Below are 16,032 nucleotides of genomic sequence, written 5' to 3' on the forward strand. Positions count from 1 at the left end.
AGGATGAACACTAAACAGTCATGAAATTCTGTTTTGTCAAATAACACAGAAATGAAAATGTATAAAACAAAAATTTATAATTTTTATATACCATTTTTAGTCTTTCATAAAACCATTTGTATCCCAAAACCTTTTATATACCATTTTCAGTCTTAGAAAATCTTTTATATGTAGCTCTTAGTCTTAGAAAAATTAAATAGAAAAATAGACATGATTTAGATAATATAATTTAATAGAGGTTAATTTAATAAAAAAATTCACTTTAATCTGCATTCTATAGCTTGGATAACATTATTTCCAAACATTCACTGGTACTGAAAATCATTCTAGGTGACTAAAATATATTAACAAACTAACAAAAGCAGAAATTGAGAGGGTCATATTACCTGGCCATGATACTGAAAAAGTCAGCATTAACTCCACATTAATAAGAGTTTAAATAACAAAAACTACAATCTGAGTCATTTGGAAATTAAAAAGAGAGAAAAATTTACCTTAAGTTACACTTGTAAATAAAACTCGATTCTAGACAACTTAGAAAACAATGAAAATTATAATCGATATTAAAATGCACAAAATATGCAAAGTTGACTTCCACTTTTTTTAATCTATAATTTTCTTTAAAGTTATGAGACAAAGCTAAAAGATGTACTCAGACAAATGCATACTGTTACTTTTTTTCATTATTAATTAAGAAAGAAAAAAGTAGGCATTCAACTTAGGAAGAACATAAAAGAGTAAATTCAAAAGAATTGCTAAGACAAATTGGAAAAGAATAAAAAGGGACCTGACCTAATAGATATTAAGATGTATTTTAAAGCTACATAGCACTTAATATAGTATAGAATGGGTGTAGGTATAGGTAAACGGATCAATGAAGAACAGGGAAACCAGCAGTAGACCCAAATATACATGATAATTTAAGGGAAGAACAGACTCTGTCATCCAGGATGATAGTACTCTTATCTTTGGATTGTCAGATTATGAATAATTATAATTATAATTTTTTTAATGGAGGTACTGAGGATTGAACCTAGGACCTTGTGCATGCTAAGCATGTGGTCTACCACTGAGCTCTACCCCCACCTCTAGATTATAAATAATTTTAATTTCATTCTTTATCCTTTTTCATATCTTTTCATTTTTCTGTAACAATTATGTATTATTTTTACGATGAGAAAACTTTATAAAATTTCCTTAAAGCTGATAGTTAGCATAATATGTATGAAGACTATGTATTTGCTTTTAAAACCAACTTGACTCATTCATTGCAGTCTACTGGTGTTTTCACATCTGCTTATGAAAATCTGCTTTTATTTGTTGTAGTCAGAGGAAAGGAGGCCCTTGGCCTCAATGAATTACAGGGGAAGTGTGAGAACCTACGTGGAAATGAACTATTCTTATGAATAGCAAAAAAAAAAAATTCATGGGGTTGTATTGTCTTGTTCACTGTTTAACCCCTGGGGCCTGAACAGTGTCTGCCTAATGCAGGACTGAATAAATACTTGTTTAAAGAATGAGTAAAGTAGTTGGATTTATTTGTTTTTTTGGTACTAACAGCTTGTTAGTTTTAATTTCTAAAAGATCATAGCCATAATCCTGGCAGTGAATGCTTAGCTAATCTCATACACGTCTGGGGTGTGGCTTGCATGTTTGAATTTGGCCCCGCCCACCATTATCACATGGCCGGCAAGGGTGGGGAGGCTACTTACTGAGAGAGGCAAGATTAGTGGCACTCCTGGCAGAAGGTTTTCTGGTGAAGACTGGTGGTTGGTTAGAACCTTGAACTCAAAGCCAACTTTCCCAGTGTTCTTGAGTGTGATTTCATTCTCTGTGACATGGTCAAACAGCTTGAGAGGAGAAGAAGGAGAAGAGTTACTTCTTTGTCACCCACCCTTCAAGATGCTGCTGTCATCATGACAGAGGTGGGGAGACAAGCATTCCTCACAGACAAGGATTTCATTTTTCCTAAGGTAGGTGCTGGTCAATCCACATTTCAGTATCACAACCAGGTGCCTCCTGGGTAGGAGGAACACTAAACCCTGGAAACCTAGCTCTGTCTTTAGTCCAAGAACTAATTTAGTTTAGTATGGCTGTGGGGTGGGCATCTAACCTCCTTGGACCTCCATTTCTTCACCACAAAGAATTCATATTAGAGGATTTTAAAGTAAGCTTGTTTAGATTAGTAAGATTTGCTTTTTTTGGATAAAATGTGAGTTCAGAATTTTCTAGAATGAATTCTTCTATTTTTATGGTGAGACATGGGAGTAATGGGCCAGACAAGTTCCTGAGATTTTGCTAACATAATTCAGAAGGTCCAATAACCTTAAACTGAAGCCACTTCAGGGGTTCTTAGGACAAGCTAAGGCAGAACTAGCTGTTTCAAAGAATGTATTCTGAGCTGAGCCAGAACCAATCGCCCAGAAGATCCTGGAGATAAGGAATGGAAGAGAATTCTATTTGGTCAGTGTAATGCACAAGGTGTCAATAGGTGAATGTGATTTTAGGCACAGTCTTTAACCTGTAAGCACACATGCACACACAATTCACTAGTCATACATGCAGTAGCTGTATAATGGTATAATGGTGTTCTTGTCTCCACTAAATTTGATAGGAGATACGTGGTACCTGAGTACATAACAAAATATAATTGGGAAAAGAAGATGTGGCATAGAATTAACTGACAATTACACCATAACCACCTGGTGAAATAGGCATTGCTACCCCATTCCCACTTTATAGATGAGGGCTACTGAGGCTTGGAGGGGTTAGGTGATATGCCCAAGGTCACAGTCAGTAGGAGTAAAACTAGGATAACATCCTAGTTCTGACTACAAAACCATGTTCTTTTCTCTATGTTGCTTTCTCAAATGCTGCTGGGGTTAATTGTTCAGGGATGGATGGGATGAAAAAGTAATTTGGGGAAAATCTAACTGGTAATGATATTTAGAAGGGTTAGCGGTAGAAGCTATGAATGCACAGTAACCCATCGCTTCCATGGAGTCCGTGGGACAGCAGCATAGCATCACGGGGAGCCTGTTAGAAATGTAGATTCTCAGGCTCCACCCTGGACCTACTCAATCAGAATCTGCACTTGAACAAGATTCCTAGGTGATCTGTATGCCCATTACAGTTTGAGAAGAACTGCTGTAATAATTTAGGCAGGGCTTCATGAGATCCTGTGGTATGATAACCACAGTGCTGATGGGAAAGGAAAACTGACTCAGAGGGATTGTGCTGGATGAATTAGCAAACCCTGGATGCTGTGAAGATGCGGGGAGGTGAAGGAGAGAGTGCAGTGGAGAATGCCTTGAAGTTCGTAAACTCAAGGGACTGTGAAGGGAGTAAGCCTACTGAAAGAAATGGAGAGGTTGGAATGTGCTTCTGGATTGAGAGATGTAAATTTTAATGTCTCAAACAGAATTTCAGGAGACAGTGAGACAAGCAAGTGAAAATATCTGAGAAACAGGTGGCAGTTGAAGGATGATCAGGGTCAGGGACCAGATTAGGGATTAAGGATAGGGGTGATGGTGAGACTATGATGACTGGAGATTCCAGGACAGATTAGAGCGCAAGGACTAGGACTGATGTTTGAGATAAACCCAGAAAATCTGCTCCTGATGGTTGGCAATACCTGTAATCCATAGTTAATATCCTTGGTGTCAAAGGAATAGTTGACCAGGGAGGCTTCTCCCCTTAGTATTATCTCATAGGTCGGCCCCCCTTCTACTTCACACAAAGCTTTAGCCTGCGCAATGATGTCACAGTGTCCATAGAAGGTGAAAGATATCTGGTGGCTACTGTGTGGCTGCAGAACTCCACAGAGGGGCAGAATATCAAACACCTGCAGAGAAAGTCATTCTGTATCAGAGCCTGCAAAGGGTAAGTTCAAGTTCAGCCAATTTACAGATTGATTCCTGATTTGACCTTGATTGACTCCATGAAAGATGACAAGCCCAGCACCCAGAAAATATATGATGGAAATGGCATAAATCGTGCTCGGGCAAGTTTACATTTCTGACTTGGGGCAGGTGCTCAGCAAGAAGATTTAGCATCAGATGGCTTTAAGGCCCATGAGGTGTTACTTACTTCTTCTATCCCAATGGAAAGCATTTCATCCCATTCAAAGATCCATGGGGATTCCTGAAACTCCACCTGGCTCTGGTTGGGGTCTATTCTTTCTGTATCAGAAGAGTTCATTTTTAATTCCTAGGAAGTAGAGGGGTGAGGAAAAGGTTGCAAGCATTCATAATTCATCATCAACGTACCCTTCTCCATCACTGACAGAAAAATGAAGTATATATTTTAAAAATAGCACTTTTTTCCTATGGAGATAATTGGACAAGTGCCCAAGATGTATGTTTATTGCAATGTTACTTATAGTAGCAAAACTTAGGAAGCAAACTAAATGCCTGTCACTTGAGGATCACTTTAGATGAAAAGTGTGTAGTACCTCTGTTCGTGGAGGATGATGTAATGCATATTTATGGACTAGGAATGATGTGCACAACGTATTACTGATTTCCTTCTTAAAGCAGAATTTAAGGGTATGAACTTGGTTTTTTTTTTAATTGTTTAACTTATCAGCAGAGTGGGGAAGGTAATTGTGTTTATTTTTAACAGAGGTACTGGGACTTGAACCCAGGACCTTGTGTATGTTAAGAACACACTCTACCACTGAGCTATACCCTCTCCCCTTAAGTGTATGAATTTGTAAACTCTCTTGAACCTCTTTGTTTTCACCATGGAATTACTGAGGAAGACAGTCCTCCCTTTGTAGCCTCTATCTAGTGGCTAGGAAGAGCACAAGATCACCAAAGTTAGAGGTAACTGGCTCTCCCACTGCAGAGAAAATCTATTTGCTGAGGTGTCTGGGTTCTCACTGAGGTGTTGGCTCTGTGAGTGTTTGGTTGGGGAGTGACCTGGATAAAGACCTGCAGCCCACCCACCCAAGGCAAAAGACACCATACATCTGAGATGACCATGGTGGACACTTGTGCTTTTCTGTTTTCTCTTTCTTCAGACACAACATCGTCATCCACAAGGATAGTCCTGGGGAGTTTAATGAAATGTGGAGAATCACTTATTTGGCAACCATTACAGCACAGTCTTCAGCTGCATGCTACTCCCCTCTTCCTCTCCTCTCTACTGTGCCCCAAAGAATAAGTGGGGTTCTCACTCAAGGGACACCTTTCTCAAAGGCCAGAGAGCCAGTGCTCTGTTACTCCCTGTCCCCAAGCATGCAGTCTATGGCATCAAACTGGTCAATTTTCCACAGGCCCCCACCCTTCTTTCTTGGCTTTGATCAATCCCATCTGACTTACAAAAAGTTCTCACAAGCTCTAGTAATTCTTCAGACAATCTGCATGTGTCCCCAGTGCTCAAGCTTCATCATTTATTGGAACATTTTATTGTGAGAATATAATGTCTGGCCAATGTCATGTTCTTTCCTGCTTGCTGCCCTTGATCTGACCCTGGCTGCAGAACTTGGGCTGAAGGAGAGGGCAACATAAGAAGGGCTCAGTACCCATGGGCTCAAAAGGCTATGGCTCCCTGAGAGCAGAGATGACTTTCAACTCTATATCCCAGGTGCCTAGTCGAGGACCTCACTTATTACACTGTTGACCAGTAAGTGGTTGGATGAATAAATGAAGGATGAGTTTGAGAATGTCAGTCAGTGTAGAGAAAAGAATGTTATTTAAAGAAAATCCATTTTGTCTTTGCATTTGCACTTACTTAACAAAATCACTTAGCTCAATCTCGGGGGACTCTATTGTTGGGACCGCTGGCGAACTGACAGATGCCAAGGTTTCTGGGGTAGATTCCACCTGGGATAGCGGGGCACTGTCGGGCTTCCTTGGCCATGTCATAAACCTACAAAGACATGGGGTGGGGGACACAGTTGCAAGTCAGTGCCTGGGTGGGCTCTTGGTTTCTAAGGTGAAACTCCAAATCCTAGACCAGGTTGGGTTAAAAAGGGACTGCCTTACACCCTCCTTTGGATTTACCTTCTTCAAACCTTAACTGAAGTTTTACTTTCTCCTAAAAGTTTGCTGGCCCTCCCCTCCTCTCCATCTAACACAGTGCCTGGACTGCAGTGGGCACTAGGTCATGGCTATGAATGAATGAGTCACCAGGGCTCCTGCTCCCAGATAACCAGAAAGCAGGATGAGGCTGTGAGGCACTCACTCTCGGGGTCCTGTAGGTATGGGCTCAGCCTCTGTGGGACCCTGCCTCCCATCATATTTGCTCTGGGTGCCTTGACTGCTTCACCCTGGCACTGGCCCTGCCAGTCTGCTTTGCTGCTACTCAAGTTCTCAGAGCAGAGGGCGAGGGGGAAACTGGTGACTGCACCAGCTGGCACAGAAGCCTGTATGTCCAGGTTTCACTGACTGGATGTCACAAAGGCCAAAGAGGCGGCGTTGCCCCCATTCTTCCTGTTCCCCCAGGGCACAGGTGGCTTTTTAAGAGACTCCTCCCCTCCCCATCTCAGACCCTTGGTATTAATTTCAACCCAATTTCACTTAGATATTCAATCTGACTCCGCACGCTCCTACGTTTTCTCAGAGGCTCAGCAGAAACATTATGTGGAGCTCCCATCACTGTCCCATCTTCCCATTGAAAGAATTTTTTCCTCCCTCTGAAGTTTTACACCATTTCATACGCACTTTTGAGGATAATGTCTATTCTCTACCATATACCTGAGTGCTGCTTCCTAAACTTCAGGTGTTCCACTACCAACTTCATGATTTCTGCTGTGCTGAATATCACCTAATAAGTTTATTTTATTGAGGTATAATTAAAGTACACAATGCACTCATTTTAAGCATTGTTTGATGAGTTTTTATAAATATATATACCAGGATAATCACTACCATATTAATACACAGAACATTTCTGTCATCTTAAAACGTTCTCTTGTGCCTGACCCAGTCTATCCCCCCCTCACCCTGGCTCCAGACACTCATTTGCTGTATGTCACTATGGCTTAACCTATGCCTACAGTGCCATCTAAATGGAACCATAAATATGTACACTTTTGTGTCTGACTTCTTTTGCTCAGCATAGTGTTTTTGAGGATCATCTATGTTGTAGCAAGGAGCAGTCATCAGTTCTGTTTTTTTTTTTAAATGACTGAGCAGTATTCCATATTATGGATGACTAGTGTGTTTATCCATCTTGTTGATGGACACCTTGGCTTTTTCTAGCTTTTACTATGATGAATAGAGTTGCCAAGAACAATTATGTACAAGTTTTTGTGGGGACACATGTTTTCATTCCTCTTGGGTAAATTTCTAGGAAGGGAACTGCTGGGTTGTATGGTATATGTATATTTAATGTTATAGGAAACTGCCAGTTTTCCAAAGTGGCTTTACACCATTTTACACTACCACTGACAGTGACCAGAGTTCTGGCTGGTCCACATCCTCACCTCCACTTGGTATTCAGTCTTTTTAATTAGAACTATTCAAATGAGTATGTAGTGAAAACACATTGTAGTGTTAATTAATAGGCTTATTTTAAAGGAATTTTTGTATCATTACTATAAATTAAAAACCAGTTTTATCTACCATATTTAGAAAAATCAACATGATGGGAAAAAATTGTTATTATTTTCTTGCTGGGTGGAGACTCTGAACTGACTCCTAACTGTTCTTTTTGAGAGAGAGAGAGAGAGAGGGAGAGAGGGGTCAGCTGTTTCCTTTGGGAAAACACTGAACTACTGCCACCCAAGAACTGTGAGCTCTTGGAGGGCAGGGTCCCAGGTAGTCCCTGTTTACAGCTCTCATAGCCCAGGGTCTTATATGTACGTAGGGCATGAGCTCATCGTATGTCTGACTGACTGGACAGATGGATGGATGGTTGAATGAGAACAGGTAAGCAGTATGCAGGGTAATTTGGCTATTCGTCACCTCCACATCCACTCCACCCAACCTGGGACAGCCTCAGAGAAGAGTGGAAAAGCTCTTTTCATCTTCTTCCACAAGCTTCCATTTGGCTTATTCCAGGCCAGATGTTTCTAGCTGACATTATCTTAGGCTGAAATCACACCATTCTGGGCAGAGGACACATGTTGGGCTGGGTGCTGGGAAGCTCATTAAAATAAAGATTCTTGAACCTCATCCTTGGGTAAATTCTGATTTGGCAGGTCTCTGGCAGGGCCCAGGAGTTACATTTTTTAAACAGTCTTCTCAGGTGATTCTAATGTACAGCCAAATTTAGGACCTGCTCTGGGAAGGAATGGCAACCTGAAGGCTAAGGGCTGGAGCTGATAATTAATGTGGGGCTATCACTCAGCCTTACCAGCTAGGGACAGGAAAATCAGCAGAGGGTGATTCAGAACACTTATTAAATCACCCCAGGTCAGCAGAGATACCTGGGGAGACTCTGCTGGATCACTGCCCCATATAATAGCACCCCCATCCAACATTTGCATCCCCCCGGATGTTGTGCTGAATGAAAAACAAAATGCATATGGGAATATCTGTAAAGGAAAAATACAAAGCTGTAGAATGTCTGCAGACCTGAGGAAAAACAACACCTCGGTTGCCAACAATACCTGGACAATGGGGAAGTGAGAGGTCTTTTGGAAACAAAGGAGACCAGTACAGCAGCCCTGCTGCTAACAGACAGGAGACTGTGAAACCTCTAACATAATGAAGGCTTTAACTTATCATTAAAACAGAAAACCTGCTCCAAAGAAAAAGAAGGTTGGGAGAGTTTTTTGGATCCAATTTCATTTTTACTCTCGGGAACAGATGATAACTTTCCTGTTGTGCTGACCCAAACAGGATTAGATTCAGTTATTTTTAAAAGAGACTGTGTAGCCAACAAAGAAAATCAATATTGCTCCAGTTCCAGAGATACCCATATGAGAATCACTGGAGGAGCCAGCAAAGAAACCCTTCTTTTAGCTGGGACAGAACTGTGTGAATGTCAGACACACTGTTGATCAGTCACATTGGTTTGGGCTCAGCAGTTTCCCTCTTCATATTTTATTTTCAATTCTTGGGTAGGTTAGGATCAATACAATCTTTTGTGCTGCAAATTAAAAGAAGCCTACCACTCTTGTTTCCTGTACTCCCTTCACTAAGAAGCAGCATTGCATCAAAATAAAACTCCCCAAATCAGGCTTGTGTTTCAGCTAATGTAGTGTGTTGTGGTTCAGATGACATTTGGAGATGGAATAGATGTATGCTGGATATCCGCTCAAGTCTCTGCAATGCAGCCAAGGCCTCCATAAAAGGTAGGGGCAGCCTTGTAGTCGACACAATGACCTATAATTCGTTGATTATAGACCTAGAATTTGGGAGTGTCGACTACAGAGGGTGAAAATGGCTCATGGCTGGATAAAAAAAGGTCCTGCACGTGTGTTTTGTTTGGCTCATATGTTGATTAATGTTTTTTTTCTTTCTTTCTTTTTAATTATCAATGGTAGCAGATGCTATTGGTGCACCAATTAAATCCCCTTCACTAGTATGATGCACCCATCCCCTGGGTGCTGTGGATGTTGGCTGTACCCTTCTTGGGGGCATTGCCCTGGTCCAGTGGGAGCTGCCTCACCTGCCCTGAGCTGCCTAGGCGGTTATACTTCTCATCCCCTACAGTCTGAGTAGCTTGAGTCTCAGCCACTCAGTTATGTCCCACTGACTCCCACCTTAGCATGGATGGCCAGTTGGAAGCATTCTGGGACGTAACAAAGGGCTAAGGCAGCCTGCTTTCCATGTGTGTGTCTGTAGTTCACTTCCCCTGCTTGGGTGGCAGAGCTAGACCGTGCTGGTGGGGAAGGCACCAAGCCAGCCCCATCTGTTTCGTCTGTCATTTGCTTCCCAATGTGGGAGGATCAGCAAGTGTAAGACCACAAAGCCAGGCAATAAATATGGAAACGTGGCTAGGACTTCGTGTTTGTGCCCAGAGAGGCTCAAGAATTTACCTACTTTTAACAGATTTAAACTGATGATTATAACTTCCCTTTAGAAGCAGGAATCAGGGGGGTGGTATCTAACCTGGAGCAGGTTTGTGATGTGTAGAGCTAGAAGGAGGGAGAGAGGGAGGGAAAGAGAGAGATGAAGGTTAAAGAAAATGAGAGAAGCAGAGGTTAGATAGCTGAGAGGAAGAATGGGAATATAAAAACCACCTGATAAGATCTAATAAGTAAAGATGTATGGTTTGCCTAATGTGGCACACAAATTATAAATTAAAAGTGATAGAAATATTGGGTGTAACTGTAGGAGAAAATAGCTCAACAATGAAATGAGTTATACTGAATAGCACACATTCATAACCTTGAATGGCTGAAAACTCAAACTGGACCTTGGAATCATGCGACGATCACTGATAGGACACCAGTGGCTTGTGTGGTCATGCTCTCATTTTGATATCAAAAGGGGGAGAGGGTGGGGAACAGGAGGCTTGACCCTGAAGGGCTTTGTAAGACTGACTAAGAATTCTGCTTATCCTCAGGAAAATGGAGAATCTTCTAAAAATTTTTGAAGGGGAATGTGAAATGATCAGAAAGTTCACTTGGGCTGCAGAACAGCACATGGGTTAGAAGGGGACAACCCTAGAATGACCAAAACTCTCAACCATGCTTTAAAGAGTGGAGGAAAACATTACCCAATGGGATGTTTTCTGTTTTTATATCATTTATATATTAAAAAAAATCAGGAAGCCCACACAGAAAATAATGTTAGAAATTCAGACAAAAAATAATGGCAGCCTTGGTCAAAGAGAGTGGAGATGGAGATCGAGTGGGAAGTTCCAGTGCATATTAGGAGATGGAATGGCAGGACCATGGCCCTGGGCTGAGGATCCCAGCCTGCACAGCCCAAGACTTTCTTCCCACACCACCGCCTCCATGGCCTGTCCATGAGCAAGGCTGAGTGGCTGGCTAGACAGAAGGAATGGAAATGCAAGAGAAGTGGAGGAGACAGTAGGGGCCACCACAATCACCTGGTCACCTGTGTCCCCCCTACATTTGCTGCTAGTGCTTGGAAACCTCCTCTTGCCAATGCCCAGGAGGAAGAGGTGTGTAAAAACTGTAAAAATAAAGTGGCTGGAGGAGGATCAGCACCTCTCCTGTCCCTGTGGCCGCTCTCCCCACTCTCCTGTCATGCCTCCTCCACTGCTGGCCAGCACTGACTCCCAACTCATTGCTTCTGCTGTCTTCATCATCATCATTGTTGTCAGCATCATCACTATCACTATTGTCATCATTGTCATCATCACCATCATCATCATCACCACTGTCAACATCACCACCACCATCTGCTTCCATCTGGCAGCTATACACTTCCTCACACAGAAAGCCTTATCCCTTTATTATGTCCCACTGGCCAACTGTGCTAAGATGGAATTTGGTGGGACATAATTGAGTAGCTGAGACTCAAGTTACTCAGACCCTAAGTGGTGAAAACCATATTTTAAAAGGCTCTCAAACGAGTTGCTGTTGGAGCTCCTTGAACTATGGTTCTCATGTAGCTGTCCACTGGAATCACCTGTGGAACTCTGATGCCAACCAATGCCCGATTCCCAATTCAGATTTACTTGGAGTCAGGATATTGAAAAGCTCTCAATATGATTCTAATGTGCACACAGTGAAAAGACACCATCTACGAACCAGGAAGTGGGCTCTTGCCAGACACCATATCTGTCTGTGCCACAATCTTGGACTTTCCAGACTCCAGAACTGTAAGAAAGAAATGTTTGTTTTTAAGCCACCCTAGTCCCTGGTATTTTGTTAGAGTAGCCCAAACAGACTGATAGGCCCTAATTAACTGTAGCCAATGCTTATTTACCCTTTATTCTCTACCAAGTATTATGTGACACACTTAATAAGAACTCCCTAGTTAAATCTTCACAACAGCTTGATGAGGTGTGTACTAAGATGGTCCTCAGTCTTCAGATGATAAAACTGAGGCTCAAGGAGCAAGTAAGTGGCTGAGCTAACTAGCCTGGCTCCAAAGCTCATGCTCTTAGCAACTTTACTGGACAGTCTACCTGATCAACAGGTGAGGGCTGCCCCTTGGTTACTTCATGTTATGCTATACCCATGGCAGTGACTCACAAAGTAGCCTTTTTCATTTTAAAAGTAATTGGAATCAGGGGAGGGAGGGTATAACTCAGTGGTTGAGCACATGCTTAGCATGCACAAGGTCCTGGGTTCAATCCCCAGAAACTCCATTTTTTTAAAAAAAGGAAAGAATAAAAGTAATTGGAATCCATTGGTCTATATGTCTGTTTTTGTACAAATACCATGCTGTCTTGATTACTATAGCTCTGTAGTATTGTCTGAAGTCTGAGAGAGTTATTCCTCCAGCCTCTTTCTTTTTCTTCAGTAACGCTTTGGCAATTCTAGGTCTTCTGTGGTTCCATATAAATTTTAATATGATTTGTTCTGGTTCTGTGAAATATGTCCTGGATAATTTTATAGGAATTGCATTAAATCTGTAGATTGCCTTGGGCAGTGTGACCATTTTAACAATATTGATTCTTCCAATCCAGGAGCATGGGATATCTTTCCATTTTTTAAAGTCTTCTTTAATGTCCTTCATCAATAGTTTATAGTTTTCTGTGTATAAGTCTTTCACCTCCTTGGTTAGATTTATTCCTAGGTATTTTATTACTTTGGATGCTATTTTAAAGGGGATTGTTTCTTTACTTTCTTGTTCAGTTGATTCATCGTTAATGTAAAGAAATGCAACTGATTTATGGAATAGAATAGAGAGCCCAGAAAAGAACACACAAACTTTTGGTCAACTAATCTTTGACAAGAGAGGCAAGAATATACAATGGAATAAGAATCTCTTCAGCAAATGGTGTTGGGAAAACTGGACAGCAGCATGTAAATCAATGAAGCTAGAACACTCCTTTATACCACACACAAAAATAAACTCAAAATGGATCAAAGACTTAAACATAAGACAAAAATACAATAAACCTCCTAGAAGAAAATATAGGCAAAACATTATCTCACATACATCTCAATAATGTTCTCCTAGGGCAGTCTACCCAAGCAATAGAAATAAAAGCAAGAATAAACAAATGGGACCTAATGAAACTTACAAGCTTCTGCACAGCAAAGGAAACCATAAGTAAAACAAAATGACAACGAAAGGAATGGGAGAATATTTTTGCAAATGATGAAACTGACAAAGGCTTGATCTCCAGAATATATAAGCAGCTCATACAACTTAGTAAGAAAAAACCAAACAACCCAATCCAAAAATGGGCAGAAGACCTAAACAAGCAATTCTCCAACGAAGACATACAAATGATCAATAGGCACATGAAAAAATGCTCAATATCACTAAATATCAGAGAAATGCAAGTCAAAACTATGATGGCCATCATTCAAAAATCCACAAATAGCAAATGCTAGAGAGGCTGTGGAGAAAGGGGAACCCTCCTACACTGCTGGTGGGAATGCAGTTTGGTGCAGCCACTGTGGAAAACAGTACGGAGATTCCTCAAAAGACTAGGAATAGACTTATCATATGACCCAGGAATCCTGCTCCTGGGCATGTATCCAGAAGGAACCCTACTTCAGAAAGACACCTGCACCCCAATGTTCCTAGCAGCACTATTTACAATAGCCAAGACATGGAAACAGCCTAAATGTCCATCAACAACTGACTGGATAAAGAAGATGTGATATATTTATACAACGGAACACTATTCAGCCATAAAACCCGACAACATGGATGTTCCTGGAGAATGTCATTCTAAGTGAAGTAATCCAGAAAGAGAAAGAAAAATACCATATGAGATTGCTCATATGTGGAAACTAAAAAACAAAAAATAACATAAATACAAAACAGAAACACTCATAGACATAGAATACAAACTTGTGGTTGCCAAGGGGGCAGGGGATGGGAAGGGACAGACTGGGATTTCAAAATTTGTAGATACTGACAGGCATATGTAGAATAGATAAACAAGATTATACTGTATAGCACAGGGAAATATATACAAGATCTTGTGGTAGCTCACAGCAAAAAAAAAATGTGACAATGAATATATGTATGTCCATGTATAACTGAAAAATTGTGCTCTACATTGGAATTTGATACAACATTGTAAAATGACTATAACTCAATAAAAAAGTGTTTAAAAAAAGTAATTGGAATCCACATCATAAGGATCATATGTCTAGAAGCTTTCTTGGGAAGAAGAGGGACCCATCCTGACTGTATCTAGATGAGGAAAAGCAACATAGTCGACCTTGCCCTTGAAGTGACTTCCCACAGAGAGTTTTGCTGCTAGGTGAGTGGTGGAGGGATGTGACCAGAATCTACCTTGAAGCTCTCAGAGGGTCCACTTCTATAAAAGCTCCAGAAGGTGTCTCCACTGCTACATGCTCTTAGAAAGGCTGCCGAACAGGGAACAGGTGGGCTGTGAACTCTCCCTTATGATCAGCTTCAAAGCTCTTCAGAAATACTTTCAAAACAGGACAGTTTTTAAAGTCAATTTCTTTTAATGTCTGGCCTTCATCAGATGTCTAGCTTTAGGGGGAATTTTAATTAATACAAACATGTAGATAAATCAGATCACTATACAAACCAAGCAGACATCATCCTAACTCAGGTTCAGATAGGCACTGATAACTTTCCACTGATTTCTTTAGAAGCCAGCTTAGTTCACACTGAATATAAAAGTCTGATGCCCTCCACTGAATTTTGAGACACTGGGAAGATGCCTTAAAAAATGAATTTATAATAAAGTAACTTGAGTTCTTCTATAACGGCACAGAAACAGTACAAAAAGTTTTATAACACTCAAAATTGAAATTAAAAACAGCCCAATTCATTTCTCTATGGGGTAACAGATATCTTAGAAAATTGGACTAAACTTAACTGCAAATAGAAGCAGACTGTCATCCCTAACACAGTGATCACTTTTAAGTATGAAGGGAGCGAAATGTCTCCCTCTGCTTGGACTTGAGTCACTTATAGGCCAAATACAAAGACAGGAAGAATGGACGGCTATGGAGAGGCCTGAGGGATGGAGGGTCTGGGGGCTTCCAGGGCTGTCAGCATGGAGGATAAGCACGTCTGCTGGGGGTTGACCTCATACTGTTATCTTTCACAGGGAGCTTCAAATATACTAATAATGTCATATTTCTAATGGGGGTGACAAGACATGGATGTTTAATTATTATTCTTAAACAATGTGTACGTGCTATATACGCTTCTACATGCATGATGTAGTTTCACAATAAAACAAGAGTGGATTTCAAGGAACATGTGGAGTGAGGGCCTTATCTGGGTAATGAAATCATCACTGATCTCCCAGACAGGCAAATTTCAGTTAAGTGAGGGGTCAAAAGCCAGTTTAAATCAGATTAGGTGGTGAGAGGGGCGACTAGTGCACTGGTTTCTTATGCTTCCCCATACAGAGATACAAGAGGATGCCGAGAAGGGCTTTCTAAGATGTGGAGCACCTACACTGAGTGCAAAGGTACAGGGAGCTTGGAGGCAGTAAGAGAGACAAGAGGTTATTGATAGAGGATGCAGAGATGGCAAGTCTGGCCTTGAAAAGCCCCAGATGTCGGGGGAGGAAATGAGATGATAAAAGCAGTAGCCTGAAGAAAAGCTGTCTCTGGTGTGGGCCAGGCAACCAGTGCCGGGCAGAGTGTGGCAGAACTCTGAAGGGGAGGCAGCCTGAGGAAGGGGATGGCTAGGAGGGCTGGAAGGAAGAACCATCCAGGAAACACGTCTGAGGAAAAACTGGTGGGACGTACTAAGGAGAGAAGCAGACCTGAAGAAAGATGCCACAAAACCAGACAGGCTAGAAAAGGGAACCCTCCAATACTGCTGGTGGAAATGTAAACTGGTGCAGCCACTATGGACAATAGTGTGGAGATTCCTTTAAAAACTGAAAATAGAGTTACCATATGATCCAGCATATGGGCATATATCTGGAGAAAATTCTAATTTGAAAAGATACATGCACCCCAGTGTTCACAGCAGCACTATATACAGTAGCCAAGACATGGAAACAACCTAAGTGATCATTGACAGATAAGTGGAT

At 41.3% G+C, this 16,032-nt stretch overlaps 1 protein-coding gene across 1 annotated transcript in view; it reads right to left on the reverse strand.

The window, feature by feature from the left end:
- Nucleotides 1-16,032, reverse strand: part of HYDIN (HYDIN axonemal central pair apparatus protein) — a 374,065-nt gene that overhangs the window by 114,919 nt on the left and 243,114 nt on the right. Inside the window, exons 26-30 of the mRNA XM_064489991.1 lie at nt 5,737-5,874; nt 4,971-5,052; nt 4,090-4,209; nt 3,635-3,844; nt 1,713-1,850 (exon numbers count right to left, since the gene is read on the reverse strand). Coding sequence (XP_064346061.1) covers nt 1,713-1,850; nt 3,635-3,844; nt 4,090-4,209; nt 4,971-5,052; nt 5,737-5,874 — 688 coding nt within the window. The remainder of the gene's footprint in view (nt 1-1,712; nt 1,851-3,634; nt 3,845-4,089; nt 4,210-4,970; nt 5,053-5,736; nt 5,875-16,032) is intronic.

This window comes from Camelus dromedarius, chromosome 9 (assembly GCF_036321535.1).
Source record: "Camelus dromedarius isolate mCamDro1 chromosome 9, mCamDro1.pat, whole genome shotgun sequence".
Classification (NCBI taxonomy): Eukaryota; Metazoa; Chordata; class Mammalia; order Artiodactyla; family Camelidae; genus Camelus; species Camelus dromedarius.